The 15,467-nt window shown below is 43.2% G+C and overlaps 1 protein-coding gene across 1 annotated transcript in view; it reads right to left on the bottom strand.

The window, feature by feature from the left end:
• Nucleotides 1-13,091, bottom strand: part of TMC3 (transmembrane channel like 3) — a 35,735-nt gene extending 22,644 nt beyond the window's left edge. The window contains exons 1-5 of the mRNA XM_006208806.3: nt 12,890-13,091; nt 11,511-11,657; nt 8,118-8,193; nt 2,925-3,006; nt 137-243 (exon numbers count right to left, since the gene is read on the bottom strand). Coding sequence (XP_006208868.1) covers nt 137-243; nt 2,925-3,006; nt 8,118-8,193; nt 11,511-11,657; nt 12,890-12,978 — 501 coding nt within the window. The 5' untranslated portion in view covers nt 12,979-13,091. The remainder of the gene's footprint in view (nt 1-136; nt 244-2,924; nt 3,007-8,117; nt 8,194-11,510; nt 11,658-12,889) is intronic.
• Between the last annotated feature and the right edge of the window lie 2,376 nt (nt 13,092-15,467).

Here is a 15,467-nt window from a genome sequence, read left to right as displayed (position 1 = left end):
TAACGCACGGATTGTCCTTCCCACGAGGATAATGAGGGCAGCCGTTTTATGCTACAGCTCTAAACGTCTCTTCTTTTTAAAAACGTCTTTTCTTTTTAACAAATGGCACACCCTACTGTCCTGAATTACTTCTTACCTCTGGAATGACAATGAAAGCACCTGTCATAATCGTGAGCACAATATTAATTCCAAATAACCATCTCAAGAATATGAAATAAGAGGCAACACCAGATCCAAAGTGACCTAAAGAGAGACAAGAAAATGAGAACAGCTGATACAAAACCCACGCAGTGCAAGAAGCTCTCTGTAAAGTCACACTGGTTTTTCTTCTATCAACGTGACATAGTGAGAACTCCATCACTGTACTAGTCAGTGTGTCCCACCCAAATGATCATTTAGATGGATTAAGATGCTCATTAATATCGACATGTAATACACGCAGAAAAAATTCCAAATTTAATAATTATCCTAATGGGATACTCATCTAGAATGCTGTTATCAAATTAAAAACATTTCATGTATGTTCAGAAGTATTAATGTCCTTTGAGAATTTGATAATTTTTTTTTTATTTTGCATGGTTTTGAGAATTCCAAGGATTTTTCTTTTATCTTAATTTCAAAATAAGTAACACTCTGCTGAATATTAATGTTAGGGGAACCTGGGTGAGGGGGTTAGGGGAACTCTGCCACTTTTCCATACGTCTAAAGTTATTCTTAAAAAATGCATTTAAAAACAAATTTCTATTGAGAAAATAAGGGAGCATAGAAGAAGCTGGATGAAGACGTGGGTGATATTACGATGACTCTGGGAGCAGGTGGACTTGTGCCATACTTAAAAAAAATAGTCTCAAATTTTTATTTCAAATCTAGCTTGTTTGTCATAATAAGTAGAAAAACATAAAACATCACAAAGAAACCCCCAAATTACCTATTACAAGGTCAGTAAATTAAAATCACTACTAGAATTAGTTTCTGGTAAACTTTTAGTGTAACCCTTCATTATTATTCCATATGTGTACTTTTTTGGCATAAAACTGGCATTTCTCTACAACATGCATCTGGAATTATCAATATATTACAAGCATTTTCTCATGAAAGCTACTTCCCTACAAACTGAATTTTATTGTCCCAGCAAATGATTTTTCCATACATTATTTAACTTCTCCCCCAAGACTTGATAGTCTGGAAGTTTCTAACTTCTCACAGGTAGAGTATTCACTAGGATAAATAACCACAGGAAACAATTTCCATCTAAGGTCAGGCTTCCTAGCAGCAGAGCCTGAGGAAAGGGTTCAGCTAACGTGATACATTAAGGAAGTGCTCTCAGGAGAAAGGGGACTGGGGATCAGGGGCGGTCGGGGGAAAGAACTAAGCAGAGATGTGGTCTCAGCTGGAGCCTGGCTTAGCCTGATCGTGTGGGGAGCTCTGCAGGGCAGGTTGCATCACAGAATCGGACCCCTTTGAATAAAAAAACTGGACTTGAATGCCCCTTGGTCATTGCCTCTAGGCTGCCCAGTGGAGCTGGGGGAGCAGATGATGAGGGCCCAACATCTGGAACAATGGGGGTCAAGGCTAATCTCCCAGAGAAGGGGGCAGCGATGAGCCAGAGCAGCCGATACCCTGAGGAGCTGAGAAAAGGCGGACCAGCCCAGTGAAGGGATCTGGGCAGGGCACCAAGTGTGTCCACACAGCCTTGTGCATTAATTCTGTTGTGGCTGTTGTTGTCTCTGGTTGTTAAGGGATGGAAGAGTTCTATCAAAGAGTATAAACATTTTGAAGATGTTTGGTACAAATTCTAACTCCCCCCTAGAAATATCATCCAATTGACATTTCCACCAGCTGGTAGAAAGTGCTTAGTTCCATCTAGATGTTGACAATGTTTAGCTTTACTTGTTTATGTGTGCAAAATTTATTTTAATTGTAGTTAAATATAACAGTACTTTTCTCCGTGATTTTCTTCTTTTATAGTTTGACAGCCTTCCGTTCTGAGATCACATTACTTCTATTTTTAAAAAATTCTTTCATGGTTTCCTATTTTATATTTAAATATTTAACGGAACGTTAAAATGAAGGATCTAACCTCATTCTTTAAAACAGTTGACTCAACTGTTCCAGCGTCATCTTGGCACTGCACTACACTGTTTCAATTTTTATAGCATTTATAATGTACTTTAACCTATTGGTTATGCAAGTTTATTTGTGGATTTCCGTTTAAAAGAGCTTTCATTTAGTCTTTTTCATGTTTTTCTTCCGTATGAGTTCATTTTGTTGAATACAAAAAACATTGCATCGAGAATTTTATTAGAATTGCATTAAACTTGTAAACTGATATTGAGAAAATCAACACCTTCTAAATATTAAGTCATCCTAAGTCTTGTCACAAGACTTTGTTTAATAGCCTGTGCCCCAATTTTACAGTGTTCTTTACTCAGACTTCTAGTAAAGTTTATTCCTGGTCTTGTGTGTTGCATAGGGTGTGTTTGTACTGTGTGTGTGTGTTTGTAAATGTGACTGTGATTTATTTATTTTTTAGGAGGTGGTTCCTAAGTGGTTACAATCACCTCTCTGAAAATGCGAATTTTTGTATTTTTGTTTTGCAGCTGTCCTCGTTACCCTTTTCTTCATCTGCATGGTTGTTCCCGCTGTCCTTTTGGGTTTGCATTGTGTCTGACTAAGGCAAAGAACAGAGAACAGCCGAGCCACAGTGGAACGTGGGGCTGTTTTTATCCTGGGAGGTGGTGGGGACAGGCACCGCGTCTTCCGTCTCCACTGTCCCAGGTCCAGCCCAGGTCAGCACCACGTGTGCAGGCGCCCCTGGCTGCCCAGTGTAAGGACCAGGACGCACCAGTCCCATCTCAGACCGTGCTGTTGGCTGGCCACTAGGACCGCATCCCCACCTCACCCCTCCAAGTGCCAACACTTACTCTCAATTTTCTTTATCCTCATTTCCCAGGGGATGAAGATGACCACAAAGTTACAGGCCAGACGAGCAAGCTTCCGCCACAGCTAGACAGGAGGGAGCAGGATTACAGGATCAGAGTTGACTTGGTGGCACCAGGGTCCCGAGCGGAGGAGACACTCCCCACTCTCAGACACACCAGCTGCTCTTTCATTGATTTCACAGACTTTATGGAGCCCTAGGACTAGTGCAACCCCTGTCTCCTCTGTGCTGCTGCGCAGCTGAGGGCTCCTGCTCTGGGCTCTGAGCGGGGGTGTCTGCGCCAAGCGCATATTCTCTAGGGCCGCGACCTGCCTTATTCAGGGCACTCCTGCTGCGAGGACTAAAACAGGGGGTTCTGCTTGAGGAATGACGTCCAAACACACCCACTTGGCCTTCTCTGGGAGCGGGTCCCAGGAATCCACATGGCTAACAAATTCCCTGATGATGACAATTCCCATCCTAAGAGTCTAGAACATACCCTGAACATGAACCCCACTGTGTGCCTCTAATCCTGCAGCTGGAGCTCTTTTTCCAGCCTCTCTCCCGGCCAAAGGTGCCACCATAAGGTCTGGAAATTGTCTTGTACATTTAAGATGCAACTGCCAAAAGTTCAAGTCTTTTTTTTTTTTTTCTCAAAGAAGAATAAAGCAAAATGTGAAAACTGTGCCCTGACACTGGGCTGGCTCCCCCACGACCTTGGCAGGTTGTTCATTTTAACACACAAACAATCTGGGTTTGTGTTGGAAGCAAATGATATCGTTGCCAAAAGAAGGGCCATTACAAATGTAATTACAACATTCTGAACTCTAAGACGGCACGTGGTCCTGGTGCAGACACGCATGATTATGTTATTCTGAATGTGTCTGCTAAGGCCAGGATGGCTGGTTGGAAATGCAAGTCTGTTTGAATTTTATCAGAAGTTAGAATTGTTTGCTGCTCATGATTCAAGACCCAACTTAAATACAGCCAAGCTCCTGAAGCCCTCACACAGATTCTCTGTAGCCAGAAATACATTCTTCCATTTGTAAACTCCCCCAGTTACCATTTTAGTCTCTCTGATAATGCTTATCGCATCCTACCTTGCCTCTATATGGTTCACCTGGCTTATCTCCTCTTGCACAGAGAGGAGGACCAAGGGTTTGTGATCTTTCATCCCCTACAGTGTCCGGAGGCAGGGTGCTTAACATCCTTTGGTGAGGGTTTAGTGTTGAAAGCATTTGAGTTTCTGGTCCACTGTAAAGTCCTTAAGTGTGAGAAGCACCAGGTGGGAGACCAGAGACCTGAGTCTCTAGCTCCAGCTCAACCTCTATGTCACTCTGTGCCTGGGGAAAGTCCTTTTCTTTCTTTGAGATTCCATCTCCTCATCTGTACAAGAAGTAGGATTCAATCAGTGGGATTCAGAGGGCTCCTTCAATCTAAAATTCAATCGAATTTCAGTGAGAATTTCAGTACATGGAATAGACGAAAGCAGAGCAAAGCCTCCTTCCCCAGCCTCTGGTGCTCATTTGAGATCCAGGGGCTCAAAACGCATCTTAAAGAGCAATAGGCTGAATGACTCCACAGCGCTCATTCCAGTGAGGCCAACGTGACTGAAAAACGTGATTTGTTAATGACCAAGACTTGGTAAGTTATGGGGAAAACCACCACACTTCTTTGATGATTTGCACCAAATCTCCATGGCAAAAGCCTTGAAACTTTGGAATGAATCATGATTTTAAGAGCAAGGTGAAAACAAAATAAAGCAAAACCAAAAACCAAATTCTAATTGTGGGCCTGGGTTATTGAGTTTTGTTAAGGTTTATAAATTCACCAGGAGCAAATGGGTTCTAACAACATGTACTATAGTTTGTGAAAAGTGTGTTCATTCAGAGTATGCACTGAGCACCTGGGCTGTGTTTCCAGGAGCATGGATGCAAATAGTAAACAAGACTTGTGAATTTGCATTCAGGTAGAGGGGAGGCAGCAACAAAGAATTCAGTGCCACCTGGGACCAGTCCATTAGGACTGCGGGAGGAGGCTCTTCGAAACAGATGGTCAAGGAACGTCTACCTGGGGTGGTCACACTTGAGACCTGAATGAAGATGAATCAGTGCTTTGAAAAATAATAAATTGGTAGAGAAACTATCTAGGAGGAGAGAACAGCCCGTACAAGTCTGTGGGTTAGAGTGAGCTGGGCGTTCTACAGAAAGGGGTAAAGGAGAGAGCGCTGACATGAGAGCCAATAGGTAGTAATGGCCAGATCGGGCGGGCCAGAGGAAGGAGTCTGGATATAATTCTAAGTGTGATTAAATGACACTTTGTCTGTCTGTCTGTCTGTCTGTCTGTCTATCTATCTTCACTGGAGAAAGAGATGGTATGAGTGGTTCAGTGTTTCAAAGATTTCCCTGGCTCCTATGTGGAAGAGAATGGATTATAGGGGGACGCGAGCAGAAGCAGGAGGATCTGTTAGGAGGCCAGTCAGTCTATACACCATCATGGACAGGTGCCTTTAGATCCTTCACAGAGGAAGTGTTCTTGCCAGATCATGCCATGAAGCTTTCTCAGGAAGGATGACCTCCCCTGCCGATATCATGTGAGAAACCAAGGACAGAGACTATTAGAACTAGAAGAAATCTTAAGACTCAAACACGAAAACCTCATCACTTCCAAAGTCATTACCGAGAGCAGAGAAGCGATGGCGGAAGGACCTAGGTGCCCTGACTCCTGGTGTTTGCTGTTCTGTGTGCCCAGTGCAGCATTTCTGCCCACGTGATATCTGGTGCTCCAGGTGGTGTCACACACTCAGATCATGTTTTCTTATGAAACACAGCAATATGCTAGTGCTAAAGGCAGATTGACTATATAATAAAAGTGTTTTCCTGCTACAATCAGGAAGAAACCTACGTGAACAGAGGATGTGGGTGGGAAAGAGTTGGAAGGAGCTCCAGAGGATGCCCTGTGTTCTGGAACAGTGATTCCCAAGAGAGGACAGAGTGGCAGCCCTGGTGAGTGGTGACCAGGATCTCAGTAGCGGGAGTCATGGGAGACTGTGTGGTTAGGTAAAGTTTACTATTTGAAAAACAAAATGATCATTTTTATGATAGAAACCAATGACTATAAATGGAGACAAAACTCATTAGACTGCAGGCGATAATGCAGACTGGCTAGATATCTTCTATTTTCTCTCTACTTTGCAGGTGGAGTAAGTGGATGCTGATCTTCAGCGGTCCATATCAAAATTTCCAGTGTGAAAAAAAATTCTAAACATAAAAAAGGTAGAGGAATGATGTTCTGAATGAGGGGACGGACCAAAGTGTTAGGAAGACATGCTGGGAGGATGACTTTTCTTTGACCTTTTACTGCGTCTCCAGAGGGCAGAAGAAACTGCCTCAGCCACCTCTTTACCCCCCAGTGCCCGGCACAAAGCATGGTGCGTGGATTCAACTGAACTAGATTGACCTGTTTTCTGCAGGACCATTGGTAATAGTGAAAGGACTAGGGTAGCTGTGTCTGCTAAGTGCTGGTTGAAAACTTTGGAGCAATCTCTAGGTAAGGCTGAAAATTCAGATCACTGTTCTCACTTTAAAAGCTCTGATTCGAAACATTCAGTCCATTATTAAGTTATAATCCATACTGAGCTCACGGTTACTAAAAGCCCCAGTACTTTTTCATGGTTATTTATTTTACAGGTTGTCTGAACCCAAGTGAAAGACCTTACATTTTTTCAAATGTTTTTCCGTAGTGTTTCATACAGTTTATTTAGAGAAAATGGGAGAGAGCTTGGCAGCACATAAGCTTATAAAAAGCTAATTTTGTTTTGTACATTTATCCCACCAGGTTCATCATAGTGTGAGAAGCACAAGGAGTCATGAGTAATTTTGATCATAAGAACGGATTAGAGCCTTCAGGTAGATTCTGCGAAGAGTAAGAAGCAAGCACGCTAAGGCAGGGCCGTGGGGATTCTTCGATGTTTTCTAATTTTTCAGTTATGTAAAATTCATGACAGCTTTAATTTAAACTTCACTAAGGATATTTTTTTCCAGAGAATCTGAAAAGATTGCATCTGTCAGTTTTTATCTGTTAAAGTAACAAACTTTTTAAAAGTACAATATTCAGTGGAGGTGGAGAGACTATGAGGACAGTAAATTCTTTCACTGTGGGTGGCAGTGTAAATTATTAAGGCTTTTGTAAAATGATTTATTAATATTTATCAAGAGCCAAAAAAGATGGATCATACTCTTTTCTACAGAGATCATAGTTTTGATTATAACCTAAGAAAAAGAATTTAAAAATTCTTAGAATTTTAGAAAATTCTAAAAATTTTTAGAAAAAGTTTTAGAAATTTTTAGAAAATTTTAAAAGATATGAAAAGCCATCTGTGTAAAGATAGTCTTTGCAAGGCTGTTACTAATAATGAAAAATTAGAAGCTATTTAAGTATCATCAACAGACAAGTAACTAATTAAATTAATATACACTTATCTGATGGAATATTACACAGTCATTGAAAATGATAAGTAAAAAAACTACATAGCAGCATGGAGAAAAATCCTTGTTATGGTGTTAAGTGAAAAAAAAAATCCAGACAAAAATACCTGTATACCATAATTACTTCGATGTGAAAATTATATATCCAATGAGTGAAATGTGAAGTTTAAAAAAAGATACTACCTTGGGAAACAGACAATCCTAGAAGGAGAAATTATTTTTTTCTTTGTCTTCTAAACATTCATGAAAATTTTTGGAATGTCTTTAAAAACAGATAACGTCAAGGCCTCCTAAAGTTTAGCTTTAAGTAACTGAATGGGAAAAATAAGAAACAAAAACGTTAGCACTGCATTATACAATGAGCATTGGAATACGCCTGTAACTTTTGCACTGTAAGATATACAGTAACTAAAACCTACAAGAACGAGTGGGATTAATTCAGGAAAGAAGCTAGATTGTTCTCTAAGGGAAGGTATCCTTTTTTTTTTAAGAGTTGGGCTTACCCAGGGTCACCCAATTAGTAAGTGGTGGCGCTGGGGACTAAAATCCAAGTTTTGGGAAACGCAGACCTTCCAGTTCACCATACTGCTCTACAGCTGTTAGTGACGGATGCTCACAACCTGTGTACCACGGCACGTGCAAGGGCAAGCACAGCTTCCCAGGCCCGGAGACCACAGGGAGGGCGGCGCGTCTGTGTGTGTGGGCTTTACCTCTGCGCCTGCCGCTTGGTAGCCTCGGGTCCTGGTCAGCCTCCCTTCAAACTTCAGCACAATGTCCTTCGCTCGTCTGAGGGGAGAAAACCATGATGAGGAGCATGATTTTATCACACCGATCGTCTTGGCAAAGCCCGCGGAAGTGCAGTGGGACTAGGCTGCCCAACAGCGTAGAGTGAGATGCAGTGGCACAAATCTTGCATTTCTGGACTTTTGGTAACCAGAAAACTCCTTTAAAGGTATTTTCTTTAAGACTTAAATGCATGAATTCATAGGAGATGATGAATTAATGTCAACATCAGTTGCAACTGAATTTCTTAATGCCCCGCCCTGATTCTGGCTGTTGGCTGGGCATCGTGAACTTTCGAAATCCTTGTAGCAGGTACCAGCATCTCGGCCTCTCCACTTAATCTCAGAAGCCTTCCCTCTGCAATTAATTTTTTAGAAGTGAAAGTCAGACCCACTCTAGAGAATCTGCTTTGAAAAAAAGGGTGGTATCTGGTTAATGTGAGCAAGAAAGTTGTGTCTCTGAAGCCACGAACAACCAGATTTAGCTCAGACCAACTACTGACTCACTAGCTGCCCCCTTTGGTGACTTGAACTGATGTCTTGCTTAAATGGTTAATTCTTGAAAATGGACTGAATTTATTAGGATGGATGGTTTACGTTTGGATATAAACGAACTGCAAGATTAGAAAACAAATGTTAGTGCCATGCGACAGACCGAAGTCAAAGACTCTAACAGATGAATGTCATTTTCAAGGTGACTTCATCTGGTTCTGCACTGATGAGCCCCCCATGTGGCTGAACATTTGATCATGCTTAGCGTCGAAGAACTTAGTTCTTCTGAATCATTCAGTTTGCCAGTTTGACCAGTTTACTCATTAGGAAGTTCTCGTGTGTGTCACCCAAGGAACATCCCAGCAACACCCACTGATTCGGATACCTTTCTTGAGAGACACAAGGAACTAGCTAACTCCCTTTTCCACAAAGAGTATGATCTCTTCCGAACATGACCTAACAGAGTGCTGAGCTTGGGACCTCCCTGCCCTCACTGCCATCGCCCCACCCCCACAGCCCCGCCAACGCACCGGCTGCGTTCTGCTCAGAACCAGACACGCAGGCAAGGGGAGGGGTTGATATTCTACCCGATAGAGCATCTAAAAGGTACAGGCCTACACAGGTGAAAAAATAATTCATTTCACTTCATTATTTATTATTTTTTTGTCCTGCAAACATTTTCTGCACACTTATTTGAGTCAGGCAGAGCGGAATACAGAGGTGCATGAAACAGAGTGGTTGCCCGGGAAGAGTCCACTAGCTAATTGAGGTGAAAGAGGCCTGAAGCGACCCCACGAGAGAGAGAGGGTGAGTGAGGGCGATGGAGGCTGAGTCGGTGCTAAGGCAGCAGGAGGACCTAACCTCCTCCCATCACAGACCAGTGATGACTCCACCGGCACCGGGCACGTACTTTCCTACAAAGGAAACAAGCGTGCGCTCCGTCCTCCCGGACGAGCGGCTGTTGCTCCGGACCCCAGCTAGAGCTCCCTGCTTTCATCTGCGCTGGCCACGCAGCAGTCAGGGTCCGGTGCTCTCTGCGCCTCCCACAGAGGCGCCCGGACGAGTCTCGGCAGGTGCAGTTAGTGAAGCGTTGCTCCAGTAGCTTCTCAAGGTGACCGGGAGGAGACGTGTGACAAGGGGATGACAAATGCAGGTCTCAGAGGGCGAGCTGCTCTCCAAGACGCCCTGGCCACGCTCGGGGCTGAAGGCCTGATTTGTTCTTTTGCTTCTGAAGTGCTTTGACAGAGAAGTTATCATGTGCTTTTGCTCTGCCCCCAGGTTAAAAAAAGCTCACCCTCTTACAGTTTAGATAATCATACATCTTCAGCATTTCTGTATGATTTTTAAAATTCTGATAGAACATATGACTTTTTTTTTTTTAAGATAAATTACCCCAGTGATTACTTGGGTAGGATTCCTCTGTTTCAATAGAATAGAATATTGGAGTTGGGATCAGGAAGCCCAGCTTTAAAACTCAATTTCAGCACTCAGCAGCTGTGTATCCTGGGATAAGCTGCTTACCGTCTCTGAGTATCAGCCTTCTCATCTGAAAAATGCCATTCTTACTCAAAGAACTGGAAGTGACGAGAGCTGGTAACAGGCATGGGGAATTAATTGGAAACTTCTGGGAGCGTAAACTATGGATAACCTTAGCTGTCTGCCGCAGCCACCTGAGGGGCAGGCTGGGTCTCCGGCCAGGCTGTTAGAACGGTGCCTGGAGTGGAAATCTAATAAAGGCGTGATCTGATGGGAAAGAAATGCAAACCTAATGGCAGACTGGAGAGAAAGGGCAATCTGCTTGGCATCTAGAAAGAGGCGCTAAAAAATAAGATGCGGCAGTGGTTCTAATCCTGGCCACACAGAGTGTGCCTAACGGTCAGGTGGGTCTGTTTCTCCAGAAAGGTCCGCGTCCTGGGTCAGAGCGGCTCAGCCGCGCGGCTCATCAGGACCACTCTGCTCAGTCCCTCTGCGGTGATCCCGGGCACCCGCGCCATCAATCACTGCTCACTTGCAGGGAGGGACTACTGAAGACCAGATACAATGCTGAACATCACATGGCTCACTGCATTTAATCCGTGAACTGCTCTCCATGAATCTCAAACTTTTAGTTTGCGAAAGAATCAACCTATTGCCCGTTAGAATGCTGGAGCCCTCTGCTGTAGTTTCTGATTCAGTAAGTCTGAGGGCTGCCAAGGGTTTTTGTCGTTAGCAGCACCCTGATGGCTTAACAGTCAACATTTTGGAAACACTGCTGTGGGAGGTCAGTGCTGGTCCTCACCACCACCTCACCTTTAAGGAGAAAGGAACTGGTCCTTAGAGAAATTATGAAAAGAGCCTAATATCACGTGGCCGGGCAATCCGTCTTCACATCTTTAGCTCTTCATTATTATCTAAACAGACTCTCCAGTATGATTCTAAGTATCTCACAGAGGTTTTTTTCCCCCCTCGAGGGAGGTCATAGCCAAGCAGGTAAAATTAGTGTCTGTTTTCACTCTGGATGCTACACCTGTCTCTACAGAGTCTGGTTATTTTGTTTACCTCTAGGCATAGTGCTAAGATCTACTATTTACAGAGGAGGTAGAAACCCCCAAATTCTCCACCAGCACACACACGTGCACGTGTGCACACAACACACACACACGGAGGCCCTGTCTGGACCCGCTGGACCCCTCGGACATGCTTATGAGTTCCCTAAGTCAGATCAAGAGTGTCAGCCCCATGACTGTCACATGGGTCTTTATGCCCACCTCCCTCGTCTCCCTGGGAGGGCAGGGTGGTTTAATGGTAAGCATACTTGCAATAACCAGTAAATGCTGTTGGGATCCTTACCTCAGCGCCCTCAGCTTCTGTCCCATGGTCCAGGGTCGGCAGCGAATGTTTGCCATGAGATCTTTCTGGAACTGTATATTCTGGAAGATTTGCTCCGGATCATTGCTGTCCCCTGTGTCATCAGCGGTAAAACTGTCATCCAAGGTGCTGAATGGATCAAGGTGTTAAGAACAAAATCTGATTAGCAGAATTGCTTCCAGCCAAGATCTTGCCCTGGGCAAGTTCAGCATCTTACAGCCCCAGGTCATCGTATGAAGTTAGTGTGTGAAGGGGAGGGAACAGGGAAGCAGGGAGAATTTTGCAGGATTAGTAGCCACTGGAATACAGTTCCCTGTTCTAGCACTTTGGTGGGTCAGTGAAAGCTACAGGCCTCACAGGATAAAAGATATTATCAGAAGATGTCTTAAAAGGAACCACGACCGTGCTTATGTACGATTCCTGAACAGCAGAGTCTTTGGTGGCAAAACAATTTCTTTTTTAGGCTTATTGAAATGATCAGCTGATTTTAGAGAAAGGACGCCTCCCTGTCGCTTAACTCTGGATGTAAAATAAATTGAAACCAAACTCTGTCATCCAGAGACCCCTCCTTACTCCCACTTTGATTCACTTGAAATCAGAGATCACAGAGGCAAACAGGCAGCAATTTCTGTGAAAGAGAAATTAGCTAAGCAAATTTACACGGACAAATCTTTCAGGGAAATAGTCACTCTCCGGGAGAACAACTTTTGAACATGTAGCAACATTTATTCCCAGTAACAATTAATATGTTAATCCTAATGCAAATTTTCAGGAGGCGATAAGAATATTCTGCCATGGCTATTTGATCAATGATGCAGTTAAAAGTAAGAGAAAAATAATTCCTTTGCTTTTCTCTAATTCAGATTGCTTTTACTTACTCAAAGGAGAATTGTCTCCCGTTTCTCCAAATTTAATGGAGGTGTTAATATACCTTTGTAAATATTTAACAAATTTGAATAACACTCCCCCACTGCTAATCAGCCTGAGGCTTTTTCCAACAGAAATCTCATTTATTATGACAGATGAACTGTCTACTCTCTCTTGATATCGCTGATTGAGTAAACAGAGAGAAAGTAGACAAAGCATGCCTGTGGGTTTGGCCAGCAAGACAGACAGGTTGCAATACAGGCTTTTGGATTCTGATCAGAAGCAGGTTGAGCCATCACCCTCTGTGCACATGGCCAAGGTTGCCACCCTCGTTGTACAGGGATCTGGAGAAAGGAGTTTCTGAGTTCATTCTGAAGGAGAACCCAACAGGACGGGGACTTGGTCTGCTGCTCAGACTCAAGCAAGGGTGACCCAGGCCTTCCCTCCTCACAAACCTGCCTTCACCGCCCAGTGGATGGATGGGGCTGGCTCACCTGAGCAGCAGGGACTCCTGGTAGAAGTAGTGCTGGCTGGTGTTTCTCCGGATACTTCTGTAACGCTGGGATGCCTTTGATGGTTTCATGGGAGCGACAGGCTGCCAGTGAGCAGTAGGGGGTGGGCAGGGTGCTGGGAAGCTGGCAGGCAGGGGTCTGCTCCCACCGGAGGTTTCTGAACTGGATCTGCGAGTTGCTCTGCCCTCCAGTTCTCAGGAGCAGGACTGCACGTCTGTAGCCAATGCTCAGAGCAGTGGAAGAGCCAGGAAGCCAATCATGCATATGTATGTGAAGGTGGCTGTGGCAGCAGAGATTGGCTGGAATCAAGACAGCAAAAGGCAAGAGGCTTGGCCAGGTGATCTAGGATCACTTGGTGCTTCCCAAATAGTCACATCTGTGACCCCTTGTGCCCAGAAAGGGCCCTGTGGTTTGCGAAGTACTTTACATTTGTTACATGACTGGCTAGGGAGAATGCAAGGCATAGCTTGTCACGATTAACTATCAAGAAAGAAGTGTAGAGAGAGTAAGAATCTTGTCCCCATTCACAGAGCGGAGTCCAGGAGACGCACAATCATACATTTTGTTTTTATCTACTCTCAGCTTGTTTTTTTTCTATTTTGAAAAAAGTTAAACCTACAGAAATGTTGATAGAACAGTACCACGAATATTATGTATTTCTATCCCAGATTCATCACTTTTGCCACATTTTGCCACATTTGCTTTATTCTATCGATACACCTCTCCCCAATCCATTTATTTTTTTATTAAAACATTTTTAAATTGAAGTGTAGTCAGTTTACAATAATTGTGACAATTCCCAGACACCATTTAAAAGTAGGTTTCAGGAATAATGACTCATCACCCTGAAATATTTCAGCGTGATATTCACAATATTCAAATTAATTTTTTATTATATTTTACATTTCCTAAACGTGGTCACATTCATGAGTGTGATGATCCTATGATTCTGGGGCTAAGAGATTAAATAGTTTCCTAGAGTTTCACAGGAAGAAAGTCAGAATTTGAGAGAGATTAAATGATCACACAAATACTCTGAAAATAAATCTCCTGCTGTCAAATGGGACGCCCAGCCCATCCTGGTCCTCGGGCAAAGATCAGCAGCTCCCTCTCCCCTTCCCCAGCCACCAGCAGAATGGTACCCAGGTCCCTTGTCGTCTGCAAGGTCCCATTTTCACCATTCACCAGTACCATTCACTAGAATCCTAGTGACAGACAACTGTCTGTCAAAGCATTCATCCTCAAGCCCGGACTTTCCCGTAGTTTCACCATATAAGCGCCCATTTTCAAATGAACATAGGAGATAGGCTGCCTGCTGTAAGGTTAATTGCACATTAGCTGAATGGGGAGGTGCAGGAATGAGACAGAAATGAGAGACAGAAAGTTGAACACGCCTCCTGGTTCATACACGGGAGACTCCACAATGTGGTACGTGAATGAGAGGGGCCAGGCAACAGGAAAGAAGGGAGATCTGTTAGCAGCTCCAGGTGTGGGGCTTAGGGGAGGAACTGCATTCGTTCATTCCCCCATTAATTCATTAGGAAATAACTAGACCCCTCTTACTGTCTGGCAAAGGAAGCCAGAGCCCTAGCCCAGGGTCCTAAGGTTCAAGGGCTACCAGACCAGCGTCCAGACCTGGGGCTCAGGGCACGGGAAGGAAGCAGAGGCCCGGGCACCAGAGCCAGCCCTCACCCAGAGATGGGCTTGGGGGCCTGGGAGACCAGGTCACCTGCCTGTCAGTTTGCCTGAGGACATCAGACATGATATTCTACTAGTAATACTAGATACAATTTGTGTTTATCAGACAGACAAAATGGCATATACAGCAGAGTTATTTTCAGCTTCTTGACCGTTTTTTGGAGCATTCTTTTAGATGTTTTTACTTACATGGACTATATCCGAACATTTCAAAGATTTTTTTTCATCCTCCTTTTCCTAAAGGCCCCTTTGCCTTATTTTGAAATACTCATTCAAAATTTGAAATATTTTATGTTAGTTTTATGCAACCAATTATTTTGAGCATTTTTGTCTCTTTGCATATATATGTATATTATATATGTATTATATATATTACATATATTATATATATATATATATATATATATATATATATACACACACACACACACACACTTGAGCTTTTCGAGGTGTAGGGAGGGGTAGTACCAAATTTTGAAGTATACTACAGAGATTTATCAAAACAGATTATGATATGATGTGTTTTTATTAATATTGATAAAATGAGTTTTAATGTGTTCAAAAAATTTTTTTAAATGAAGTATAGTAAGTTAAAATGTGTCAGTTTCTGATGTAGAGCACAATGTCCCAGTCACACATATACATACATATACTCATTTTCATATTCTTTTTCATTATAGGTTACTACAAGAAATTGAATATAGTTCTCTGTGCTAATGTGCTCAAATTTGTCTGCGGTTTTTTTATGGGTTCCTTGGTTTGATTAAAAAAAATGTCTTGAAGTCCACCTGGCATTCATTTTAGTGATGAGTTCAAGGTGAGGCTGTCATTGCTGCTCCTCACTCCCAGCACGAGGGGCTCC

This window comes from Vicugna pacos, chromosome 27, assembly GCF_048564905.1.
Source record: "Vicugna pacos chromosome 27, VicPac4, whole genome shotgun sequence".
Classification (NCBI taxonomy): domain Eukaryota; kingdom Metazoa; phylum Chordata; class Mammalia; order Artiodactyla; family Camelidae; genus Vicugna; species Vicugna pacos.
The sequence above is the reverse complement of the archived record's forward strand: the minus strand, read 5'-3'. Positions and strand labels throughout refer to the sequence as shown.